The sequence below is a fragment of the Sinocyclocheilus rhinocerous genome, unplaced genomic scaffold, assembly GCF_001515625.1.
Source record: "Sinocyclocheilus rhinocerous isolate Xijiao unplaced genomic scaffold, SAMN03320098_v1.1 scaffold1622, whole genome shotgun sequence".
In the NCBI taxonomy this organism is placed as follows: domain Eukaryota; kingdom Metazoa; phylum Chordata; class Actinopteri; order Cypriniformes; family Cyprinidae; genus Sinocyclocheilus; species Sinocyclocheilus rhinocerous.
Genome location: NW_015654513.1, coordinates 601,927 through 615,472, shown reverse-complemented (window position 1 = coordinate 615,472; position 13,546 = coordinate 601,927). Strand labels below are relative to the sequence as shown.

The window sequence follows — 13,546 nt, the reverse complement described above, 5'->3', positions numbered from 1 at the left end:
CGCAGGGACTATCGCCGTTTATGGATACCATAGGAATGAATGAGAAATGCCGTAAACTGAATCCCCCGTCGCAAAAACTCAGTGACTTCTCTCATAAAACGGCATTTTTTTCGGAGTAAACTCTAAAAATAGTTCAATCCAAAAGTATTGCTTAGTGTAAAACATGTTGGAGATTAGCCAGTAGGCTGTCGATTCATTAAATGATAAGCCGTTTCCAGTGTTGGGGAGTAACTAGTTACATGTAACGGCATTACGTAATTTAATTACAAAATAAATGTAACTGTAATCAGTTACAGTTACTAAGAAAAAAATGTGTAATTAAATTATAGTTACTTATGAAAATGTTAACGATTACAAAGGGGGTTACATTTGAATATTTACACACATCCACATACAGATTTAATTGATTTCTTTCCCAAATTGCTCTGACTACTCTAAAATATGAGATATAGGGCCCTATAATTTCCGCGATGCGGAAAACACGGACTGGTTGGAACTCCTATAACGCGGAATGTCACGGAATATGCAACATTTGGATGAATCAGTGTTTCCTGTAGTTATGCAAATATTTCTTATCTATTAACTATTTCTTATGATTTTAAAACTGCATTGAACTTCAGATCAATCTCAAAATAAAAGGTGGTACTAAAGTCTGATTTTGTGGTGGATGTTCAAATTTTATCTTAATTCAAGTGATAAAGGATTGTGAAAGTCTGACAGTAATCAGTATCGAGCACTACTGTAAGGTTAACCCTGCATGGTGTAAATGTTTGAAAATGATTAACAGTTGAAAACATTCATTAGAATTTTAGAAAAGTAATAAAAAGTAACCAGTTACATTAATAAAGTAATTAAAAAAGTTACACTACTATTACATTTTAAATAGGGTAACTTGTAATCTGAAAACTATTACATTTCCAAAGTAACCTTCCCAACACTGGCCGTTTCCACTAAAAAGCTGTTTATTCAGCGTAGTGAAGCCTCTCCTCCATTCACATCCATAAAAAAAAACAGCTTCTGGTCTCCTTTCCCATGTACTGGCAAACTGGAAGCGTTAAGCCTCGGTCACACTACACTTTTCGTTCCATTGACTTCCATTCATATGCATACGAATGCATCAGACCGGAAACGCAAGCCCGTGCGAAAAGTTTTTGCATTTCGCTGCGTAGCAAAGTTCAAGCTTGTTGAACTCTGGCCTGTGAATTCACATCACATGACACCGTGTGACCAACGGCAGATCGATACGTCACAGCATGACCTCCTATCTGAATTAGAAGAACATAAATTTAAAACTGCAGCGCTGCAGGAAAGTGGAGTAGATTGTATGTTTTTACATTTTAGGTGTATTATTATTGTTTATGTGTTGAATTAAAGTTTTTAAAAAGACGCTGCAGAGCTTGACGTCATATCACGACCGTTGCAGCATCCGAACGAATTTCGCATGCTCAAAGTGTAGTGTGACCGCGGCTTTAGCCGTTACGCTTTTTTTGGCTAAAGGTTGCAGGCTTGCCTTCTAGTGGCTTTTTAACACATCTTTAGTGTTGCTGAACGAATCAGTTAATCCATGCATTCTCTAAACTGTTGACTGAATCGTTTAACTAAGCGATTCAATGTCTCACACATAATGACAATCACTTGTCGCCACCTATAGGTGTGCAGAAAGATTCCTTGAAAAATCCCTAACCACTAAGCAATCAAATCTTATAGCTAGAATGAACTTTTGTATTGTTTATATAGAAACAATGTAAGTTTATAGTACAATATGTCCTTATGTTAACCAAGTAAGAAACGCAAGCCCGTGCGAAAAGTTTTTGCATTTCGCTGCGTAGCAAAGTTCAAGCTTGTTGAACTCTGGCCTGTGAATTCACATCACATGACACCGTGTGACCAACGGCAGATCGATACGTCACAGCATGACCTCCTATCTGAATTAGAAGAACATAAATTTAAAACTGCAGCGCTGCAGGAAAGTGGAGTAGATTGTATGTTTTTACATTTTAGGTGTATTATTATTGTTTATGTGTTGAATTAAAGTTTTTAAAAAGACGCTGCAGAGCTTGACGTCATATCACGACCGTTGCAGCATCCGAACGAATTTCGCATGCTCAAAGTGTAGTGTGACCGTGGCTTTAGCCGTTACGCTTTTTTTGGCTAAAGGTTGCAGGCTTGCCTTCTAGTGGCTTTTTAACACATCTTTAGTGTTGCTGAACGAATCAGTTAATCCATGCATTCTCTAAACTGTTGACTGAATCGTTTAACTAAGCGATTCAATGTCTCACACATAATGACAATCACTTGTCGCCACCTATAGGTGTGCAGAAAGATTCCTTGAAAAATCCCTAACCACTAAGCAATCAAATCTTATAGCTAGAATGAACTTTTGTATTGTTTATATAGAAACAATGTAAGTTTATAGTACAATATGTCCTTATGTTAACCAAGTAAACATGTTTGTGTCCTAGACCACAAAAGAGTGAATGATTGGATGTAGCTTCTGAGAAAATCAGTATTTGTCAGAAACAGTTGGACATATTGAAAAATCGCACAAGTGACATCAGGAGTTGTGGGTGTTGAGGGAGCAGTGACCTTGGAGATGGGGATTCGGCCTCCTCCTGTGGCTACTGTCTACTGCCTTAATGCGCAGTGGCAGAAACCTCACTGCCTCCCCGGAGAGACGCACACATACTCATGCACACACAGAGACTCAGCGTCGCTGACATCAGTTTAATCCTCAGACAGTTTAAATGCATGGGCTGAGTCTAGGCCTCAGCTGTGATTAGTGCTGGGCAGAGTGTGATGAATGAGACTGCTGAAGGTACATACACACGCACACACTTGTGCCGCATGTTATCATGAAGAGTGATGGGGTGAGTCAAACTGCATGGCATATATGCGGCATATTACAGTGCTCGACGCAACTCGAGTGAAATGAATGGTGACCACTTGTGAACCACATGTCCGTTCAAAGTCAGAGGTAGAGAATGCACAAGATAAACCTGTTGGCATGATGATAACCAGAAAAGCAGATGCCAGCCTGTAAATGTTTGAGGAAAAAAATGTAGGTAAAAAAAAGGTTACCTGTCAGGACGTTCTGCAACTATAGATAGCATATTTTCTGTGGCAAAACTAGCTCACTAAGGTCTAATCATAGCCTTAAAAGTATGCAAATATGTTACCTTGAGACCCAGATATTTATATTAAGGTGACATTGATACAATGTTTAGTTTTTATCCAAACCATCATCTTGGTTGAGAATGACATTTCAATGTTTAAAGTATGTTGGATCAGCATTGAAATTTTAATGAAACCGACAGCACACATGGGTGAAGACTGTGACATTGAACTATTAATTTGTAGCTGACAACCACAAGATCATGCAAGCATCCATGTAGAACGCTAGTGGCTGTTCCCCAGTCAGTGAGCTTAGAAGAAATTGTCACTGAAAACACCTAAGTTCAGTTATTCTACAAGTTGAACTGGGAACAATTGTTGCATGCTATATGTGGTTTAAATGAGAAAAATTTGATTGTTTCCATCTTCATGCAGAGCCCAGTCTCAACAAACCTGCCTGGAAGTTTCTACAGTTCCTGAAGGCCTTAATTAGACCCTTCGTGTGTGATTAATTTGGACTGGAGATAAATTCAGCTGGAAAGTGCCTCGAAGACTATACACCCCTGCCACAATGCTTCCATTTACAATTGTTAATTGTAGAAACTGTGAGAGTTATTGAAGCTTTATTAATTTTAGAGGGCGTTTACATGACTAATAATGTAACAATTGAAAACTTTTTATGTATTTTGTCCAGTCATTTACACGCAAACGCGCCTGAACACGCAAACTTTTGAAAACAATACTGTTATCGTCTCTGTAAACTACAAAAACGCTAATTTGTTAAACAGTGATGTTATGCGCATGCATATTACTATGGAAGCATATAGGTAGCGAAATTCAATTAAAAATGCAATATGCAAAATGGCAATGCAATATTCAAAATGGCAACGCAATATTCAAAATGGCATTGTATTTCTGTATTTAAATTTACATTTTCCATTACCCATACGTGCAAAGTTTGGTGCAAAAGTAAAATGAAAATTAAATTATATAATTTACATTTGCCATTTCCAACAGTAGTCTTAATATGTAAATTGCATGCACATTTGAACGCTTTATAAGTTGCGAAATTAAAATGAAAATGTATAACACAAATTGATTTACCTATATGCTTTCATATATTACATGTTCAGCTGGTAGAAATGTGCACAGGTGCGTGGTGTTTCTTAACTAAGTGACATTGCCAACTACTGGCCTGGCATGCATAATGCAGCATTTTTAGTCGTATTCACAGGTCTGTGATCGTTTGACGATGTTGTCGTCGGTACGCGAATTTTTTCATTGTCAAATTTCGACATCGTTGTCGTGTAAGCGTGCTCTTGTGTAGATTGTGTAGACTTCAATGATACTACATCCATAGTTCTAATTTTGTGTTCAGCAAATTGAAAATATTGTTTTTAACATTTTAACATTCCTGTCTCTGACTGTTCTGCACTACAGTTGAATTGACTTGCTCTTAAGTAACATCATTCATATGTTGATGTTGCATTTAAATGTATCTGAAACGTTAATGTTGTTTCAACACTAAAGGGATCCCTGATAGCAGACATACATCACGGAAACGTCTGCATTTACATCTGCAAGACGTATTTATTAGAGTGTTTGTTCATCTGCAATACGTCTATAACGTTTCCTATCAGATGTCATATAGACGCTTAGAAAATGTCTTTAAGATGCCAGTTTTACATACATTCTAAATCATAAATATCTTAAAGACGTCTATCAGATGTTTGTACACACAGCAGACGCTTTCCAGATGAAGCAAACTTTAACAGACATCTTGCAGACGTACGAAAGCTATCTGGGATAGTTCATCCTAAAATGAAATTTCTATCATTTACTCACCCTCAAGTTGTTCCAAACCTGAAAGAGTTTCTTTCTTCTGTTGAGCACAAAAAAATATTTTGAAGAATGTGGGTAATCAAACAGTTAAAGTCAATGGCTACTATCAACTGTTTGGTTCCCAACATTCTTCAAAATATCTTATTTTGTGTCCAACAGAAGAAAGAAACTCTTATAGGCTTGGAACAACTTAAGGGTGAGTAGATGACAGGATTTTCATTTTTGGGTGAACTATCCCTTTAACTCAAATTGCATCATTGATGTAACTGTTAACATTTTAATTGCGTTTTCAATGTTGCTTCAACAAAAGTGATTTAGAATGAACATTGCTGTGTTGAACTATAATATCTCATTGTAACATCGCTTCAACAACATTACCGTTGATTATTTATGTTAATGTTATATGTTAGCATTGATGAATCAGCAGCAGTGACGTAGAATCAACATCACAGTATAATATTGATTTAAAGACATTTTTTGGTTGAAATATCTGTGTTGATTCAACTGCATTGATGTAAAATCAACATTACAGTCTACCATTTTTTCAATGATATTACCAGTGTTTTTGCTTAAAGGTCTTTGCATACTGAGTCCAAAATTCTCCTCCAAAATTTTCGCATGTTAAAAAATAAATACGACCTCACGTTGTGTCAATCATGTTTACACACTGCCTCCTAAGCTTTCATCCGCCATAAAAATTAATTCGGATCAGGTTCAATTTTCTGTATTTTCACATTCGTAGCAAGCATTTTGATAGGAAAGGATGACCAATACGAGAAAAAAAAGAAAGAAAATTTTGGACACAGTGTGCAAGGACATTAAATTTCAACATTGTTTCAACATTAAATGAGGGTGCAAAATTCATGTTAAACCATATCCTGTAATTTGGTTCAATGATATTATCATTGATTTTTTTTTGCTGAAATTTCTATATTGTTGCAACGTTAACTGAATGTACAGTTTGCCAGCTGCATTATATACTCTGTAATCTGTATTGCATAAAGTGCTATATAAATAAACGTGATTATCTACTTGCACGCTAAACGAAAAATACAGTTAGACTATCACATCTTAATTTTTTAGTTGTTAAAAAGTGTTTTTCCGCCTCCAGATAATGTTTTAACCCGCCTAGGGCACAAAGTCGGTCAGGACCACCACTGGAACCACTTAAAAAAAAAAAGGTTTAAAAAGTAGGTGCATTACAGCTCTGATAATAACACGTTCACTCTCATTTGTTTACCTCTGGCTGCTTTTGTGGGCATTAAATGAGCTTCAGAGGTTGGATTCATCATGTATGCTGGGTTATATGTCAGAACTTGTGTTTGAACATTTGAGTTTCCAGTGTCAGATGTGCCATCATCTCTCTTTGATCTGTCTCTCTCTTATTGTTATTCACCAGGATGCGATGTCTCATGGGAAATGTTCTCTGATGTCAAATTCCACTCAGTCAGAATGGATGCTGATAATCTAACTCCATTAAGCGTGGATCTGGAGGCTTGGCTTCCTTTCTGCACACACACACACACACACACTTGGTCTATTTGTGGTCTTACGTTGACAGAGAATCATGTCTACAGCCATAATCCCCCTAATTGCATATGTCTGTTCACATTGACACATCCATAATTCACCTTAAATTGTTTATTCAACAAATTAATCCCATCAACCTGCCACTTTAGACACACCGTGTGAAATAGGATTGTCTCGGCAGAGATGGGTCATGTGACCCGATGCTAATCACCGTAACTGAATTACAGCATACTGTGGTTTATTGAGCCCAAGAGCTTTCAAAATGCTTTTAGTTTCAGTTACTCTGAACTATGAGCCAAGGCCACAGGAAAGATAAACAAACCTACAAACGTTTATCTCTAATCTGGTTTTGACAAACAGTAGAGGAAAATTTTATTTAGTGAAACTAAATTCATTTCAAAGAGCACATTGGACGGAAGTTTGGAAACCAGGGCAATGTTTAAATTAAATTAAATCAATGAATATTAAATATATGAAACAACATAAATAAATCTCTTAAATAAAATTAAACATGCAGATTTGTACTGAAATTAATGTAAGTACATGATGACAGAATTTCCATTTTTGGTGAACTATCCCTTTAATGACCAACTTGGTCACTGTGACTGACTGTGAAGTTAATGCACTGCAATATCTGTGTCTACCCGTTTATGTGGCAGTAAACAGCCTCACATGGATGTTCTGTCTGAGACTCTAAGCTGCAGACTGGAGTTTATAAACGGAGATGTCACATTGATGATTGATTGAGTTTTTTTCCCTGCTTTCTTGCGCCATTGCTCCACAGACACACACACACACTCATATTCTTCCCTCATTCTGCCTCTGCAGTGACCTTCACTTCCTCTACACCTCACATTCTCTCTCCATCTCTTTCTGTGTTTGTGGTATACTGCTAAAGGCTTTTCCTCCAATGAATCAGCTGTCTTGTGTGATGGGATAATTCTGTCATTCAAGCTCAAGTATGTGCTGTTTTTATGAGCTGTGTGTAATGTCAGTTAGTCATTATCATTATTACACAAAACAAATAAAACACAGATGTGAAAAATTCATTTAAGTTTAAATTATATATAATTTTGCCTCTGTATGCCACCAGAATAGAATTAAAATTCAATTCAATTCAAGTTTATTTGTATAGCGCTTTTCACAAGAGGCTTAATAACCTCCAGCTTGAATGGTTTTGGGACGTGACCTAAAGACAACGACGAGTTAATAATATTGAGAAGCGGTTCTTCTGCTACAGGTAACAACTCTTTCAGTAATTTAGTGGGTACAGGATCTAACAGGCATGTTGTTGGTTTAGATGCAGTGATAAGTTTATTTAGCTCTTCCTGTCCTATAGTTGTAAAGCACTGCAGTTTATCGTTTGGTGCGATGAATGAAGCTGAAACAATCAAGATGAAATTGAAGTGCAGCTTTTTTTCAGCTTTAATTCAAGAGGCTGAACAAAAATGTAACATAAAATGCTTAGGAATTACAACTATTTTTATACATAGTCCCCCTATTTTTAGGGACTCAAATGTAATTGGACAAATAAGTCCAAATATAAGTATAATCATAAATAAAATTTTCATTTTTAATATTTTGTTAAGAATCCTTTGCAGGCAATGACTGCCTTAAATCTGGAACTCATGGACATCACCAAAGACTGGGTTTCCTCCTTTGTGATGGTTTGCCAGGCCTTTACTGCAGCTGACGTCAGTTGTTGTTTGTTTATGGGTCTTCCTGCCTTTAGTTTTGTCTTTAACAAGTGGAATGCATGCTCAATTGGGTTGAGATCAGGTGATTGACTTAGCCATTGCAGAATATTCCACTTTTTTACCTTCAAAATGCTTTGGATCATGAGCTTTTCCAAGCCTACTCCATACTTTTTTCTTCCCATCATTCTGGTACAGGTTGATCTTGATTTTAGCCATCCAAAGAATGCACTTGGCTGGATGTTGTGAAAGGGTTTTTCTTTACCATGGAGAGGATTCTCTGATCATCCACAACTGTTGTCCTCGTGGACATCCAGGCCTTTTTATGTTGCTGAGCTCATCAGTGCGTTCTTTTTTTCTCAGAATGTACCAAAGTGTTGATTTGGCCACTCCTAATGTTCATGCAATCTCTCTGATGGATTGGTTTTGTTTTTGAAGGCTAACAATTGTCTGTTTCACTTGTATGGAGAGATCCTTTGACCACATGATGTGGGTTTACAGCAGCAGCTTCCTAATGCAAACGGCAGACTTAGAATCAACTCCAGACCTTTTACCTGGTTAATTGATGTAGAAATAAGGAAGAAATAGCCCACGCCTGTTAATCTTGTTCCCTCACACAAAATTCCTAGTTGTGTGGACATTGAAATGACTGCATTTTCCACAAAACCTAGCTGAACAATCTTAAATGTGACCCTAATAAGACAGAAAATAGAGCCAGTATGTTGCCATGGGAAGCAGTAAAATAACCTGTTTAGCAACATTCTATAAAAATATTTGACTCATAATTGCGATTTACTAGAATCGCATATTCTTGAGAGTCGTGTTATAAAATGACCTGCTCAGATGTGTTATGTGCTCAGAGATTTCAGCTGAACCGAGCTAGAGAGAAGAGGAACGAGTGCTTTAGGACATGAACAAGAGATTGACAGCGCGAGACGAAAGGAGTGAAAGAACGACATGCGATTGACAAGGCAGATATTCAGCGAGACATGACGCGCACACATTCCTTCACCCAAACGCTTGTCTTTCTTTTAAATTCCTCCCCCTTTAACAAAAACATCCCTTCTGTCCTTTAAACCGGTTTGTCTGGCTGGCCAGCATTCTCTCTTTCTTTTTTATTCTTCTTCCTACTGACATCCCCATGTTGATGACTTGTGGAAAATCGCCAGCACAGGCTCTCGGCCGAACGCCAGACGTTAACCTGCCTGTCAGTATAACACCTGCAATGTGAGTGATCCGTGAGAGCAGATATATTTTCACAGTAAACGCTGCACTTTTATGGTGGTGACATCAGGGAGTCTGTGTCTAGAATACAATGGCCAGGAGGAAGTTAGAAGCAATGAGTGTTTTTATACAGTTGGAGCGCCATCTAGTGTAACACCAAGTTATTCCACTACATTACATTGACACTCATTTACACTATTTAGCTTAGAAAAAAACAACTTTTATTCAAAGTGAATTACTAAACTAAAGATTATTTAGTTTTGAAAAAAAATATTAATTGCATATTAAATAGAAAATGTGTAAAATATTTCTAAAGAAACCATTTTATTTCTTTGTTTACATGTAACATTTTGATTTTAATCAGATGTATCAAGTAAAATGTTAAGCAATAATTAATAAAATAATTATTTATTTAGAATTGTATTGTTTAATACAATAATTATTATTTTTATTTATTGTTTGTTTATTATTATTATATTTGATTATTTATTGGACTCTGCAGTATGAAACACTGCTCACTGACTCCAAACATATAATGTACAAGGAAATGAATGAATGAATGAATGCCCTTTTTTCACATATCATAAAAGTAACAATCCATAATGGTAAATGTACAAAAAAATGACATCATTAAAAAAGAAAGAAAGAATAAAAACTTCTCACCCGGTTTTAGAAGTGTAGAATGTCATTCTCACGTAATGCCATTTCTGATTTCATTTCTAAACTGAACAAAAACACCTCCTATTAACCAGTATGGCCTATGATTTGTATAGAAATAGAGAGCTTGCCCTAAATGCGCATAATAATTATAACCATAAATGACATCTCATGTCATAAGAGATTAATGCAGCATTTTTTATGGCTTAGAAGATGCCAATGGTATGAATAAACCATACAAGACAGATGAGCATGACTCTATGTGTGTGGAATCTGGGATTTATTTATCCAGTCTAAGGAAGCGGGATCTGCTGTAAGATAACAGCACAGCAGGATTTAGGTGGTGCTTTATAATCAACCTGAACTTGTATAGATATGGTGCTGTGTGGTGTGCGGGTGGTGATCATGTCTTATGTTAGCATGCAAGCTGTTTTGACTGAGGAGAATGCTTTGAGTTTAGAAGATCAAGGACAATTCAGTTATACGACCCATAGAGATGAAAGTCTCTTTGTATTTTCAGAATTTCCTGAGCCAAAGGGTGTCCCTGCTGGAGGAATTATTGCTGCTATTCTTTGTGTGATCATCCTGGTAGCCTTAATTGCAACTATCATAGTGATGGTCCGCAAACGCCAGAGGAAAAACATAAAGTAAGTACTGCCATCTCTGTTATATTCCGTCTGTCTTACACTGGTAAAAAAAAATAAAAAAATCATTAACTACTTATAAACTTTTCCCCACTGTATTGATTGTGTGTTTGTGTCTGTTCTTATACAGCGGTCCACCCACTCACAAACCTCCTCCTCCCATGAAGATGTATTCCTATTCAGATACAGTGAGTAGAGCTGAGAGATCCATACTTTATTTTACGCTTGCAGCTAAATTAGTTTTAGATTAAAGAGAGAATTCTTTTAATTTTATTTTTTTTAAAAGAGAGAGAAAAAGAAAAATATTCAAGAGAAAACGGTTTAATTTAAGACTTGTGTGAAGATAGAAAGTTTGAACATTTTGAAAACATTATGACATAAAACGAATGGGAAACATTCTGCACTATTTCTCAGTGATCAAAGAAGTATATTTGTCAGATTGATTGTGTGACTCCTTGTACAGACACTCAGATGTTCTTGCTTTCATTGGATCATCTTAAATCATGCTGAGGAACACGAACATCAGATTTGATGCAAACTTGTGCAGCTCGAGTGCTGCTGTCATTAAAGCAAAAGGGGATGTGATGAAAATTCTTTGATGGAGAGTGAAATGTTTGCTTTAAAAATGTGTAGTGAAAATGCTTTTAAGGAAGATGGAAATTCCTATGATACTTTTATTAGTTTTGCTCGATTCCTATTTCATGTTACTAGAAGTTATATGCTCATGTTAAAATCTGAATGCAGTGTTGTTATTGTTAATTAAAACTATTAAAATTGGTTTGGTAATTAAAATAAAGCTAAAATTAAAATTAAAATAAATATCTAATAAAGATTTGAATGGAAATTAGTAATGTTGCCTTGCCACTAAATGAAGTAAACAAGTTAAGTTTAAGCATCAAAATTACTCAATTTAAAACCGAAATAATAAGTTAAATCTAAATAGAAAAAAGGAATTATAAATAGAATAGAAAAATAGAAATAAAAAAAATTTTTAACAAAAAAACTAATAAAAATGACAAAAGCACAATACAAAACCACTAAAACGTATAATATAATGAAAATAAAAACTGTAAATTTAAAAAAAATTTGAATAAATAATATACTAGTATATAAATAATAACAAAATACTAATTTCAAATGTGCTCATTCTTTTAGTAGTTTAGTTTTAGTTAAGTGTAAGAACACTGGATGTGATGCTCTTCCCAGATTGGGGACAATCTGAGTAAAGGTGAAAATCACCCAATCAAGTTAGGTTGTACAATATATTTTGATGAAAAATTTTACTAGAGGCTATATCTCTGTAGTAAAAAAAAAAAAAAAAAAAAACTGAAATTCATGTTAATATTTTCACTCAGATTGTCATTCTGATAATAGCCTATAGTTTGTAATGAACAGATTTTGTATTATCTATTGTATTTAACTGTTTGATTACCCCTTAAAAACTTTTATCAAGATTAGCAATTTTGTTAGCAAACTTTATTAAGCTTAACAATTCATCCTTTTCTTTTCCTTCTGTAGTCGAGCATCAGTAAACCTGTGTCTGATTCTCAGTTCATGCACCATGAGACAGAGAAAGAGGAACCAATGACAGTAAGAGTCCTTTTCTCTCACGCTCTCTATTCCTCTAATCCTTTGTGGCATTTAAGATGGTAAATCATGCATATTTGATGGCATGTTCATTTCCCACATATTATTCATGCTTATTAGTCGCAGATCGTAATCATCTCTTTTATTGATAGTGCTTTGACTCTTATCACTACACTACAATCTCTTCTCTGACAGGATCTCTCAGCATACCATGATGACAAGGATCATCATGAGCCTTCACCTTTCTCCTGGGAGGACAAACCGACTCCTTACCAGGATGACAGAGACGAAGACGGAACGATGGGAGAGGAAGACGGCTATTACGTTACTTCTTCTGCCAGTAGAGGGAGCAGCTTCATGTCACCAGCTGTGATAGTGTAGGGATCAAACTGAGCCATAGGTTTTTATACTGTAATCTGAGTCTGATTGTACTGTTTTATATTGAATACTTGTGATTGCAAACGCTTTGCTTTACCCAAACACTGTAAGGGATCTGTTCTACGGCACCCATTTTATAATGAGCTCAGTTATATCTTTGCACATTTAGATGTACAGTACTTATGCATATCCACATTTATTCTTCTTTCTGTGTCTGATGAAGGGTTATATTTTAGTTTGTGCCATTTTAGGGTGTGTTGACTATGGATGTGTAATATAATATAGCCAAAAGGACATAATGAGCCAGTGATCAACATACATTTTCAAAGCATTATTTTGGTAGTTATTTTTAGTGATGTTATCCATTGCTGCAATGTGAAATTTCCTTCCTTTTGTTCTTAAACTCTTTTTATGGACTTTATTACAAGATTTAATTTTGTATTGAATTCTTTTTAGTAATTTTAGTAAATTGCACTAGATTTCTAATCATATTATGCACCCTCTTGGCTTTTATTTTTATATAACTGCATTGATTTTATTTTTCTTTTAGAATATAATCTTTGTGGCATAATTTTTCAGTGTACTTCTATAATTGTTTAGACTCAATAAACTGGGTGAATTGGTCTCTGGATATTTATATGTATGTACCAGTGTATTATATCGTCAACATGCATGAATGGATTAGTGACATGTCTTAAACATTGTGTGTACAATGGAAGCAAGGAAATCTGACAATAGTACCAAATACAGTAATTCTTATCATATACTGTACAAATCTTCTGACAAATAGGGTAGAGTGGGGGAAAACGCCACTTGTACCAAGGGGGCGTTTTGCCCCACAGGTGGGGTAAAATGCCCCCAGTCTGACAAAGTAATATA

At 35.6% G+C, this 13,546-nt stretch overlaps 1 protein-coding gene across 1 annotated transcript in view; it reads left to right on the top strand.

Annotated features, from left to right (window-relative positions):
* Window positions 1-13,275, top strand: part of LOC107717440 (nectin-2-like) — an 87,384-nt gene extending 74,109 nt beyond the window's left edge. The window contains exons 7-10 of the mRNA XM_016524186.1: window positions 10,579-10,705; window positions 10,833-10,890; window positions 12,221-12,292; window positions 12,485-13,275. Of these exons, the coding sequence (XP_016379672.1) occupies window positions 10,579-10,705; window positions 10,833-10,890; window positions 12,221-12,292; window positions 12,485-12,670 (443 nt within the window). The 3' untranslated portion in view covers window positions 12,671-13,275. The remainder of the gene's footprint in view (window positions 1-10,578; window positions 10,706-10,832; window positions 10,891-12,220; window positions 12,293-12,484) is intronic.
* The last annotated feature ends 271 nt before the right edge of the window (window positions 13,276-13,546 follow it).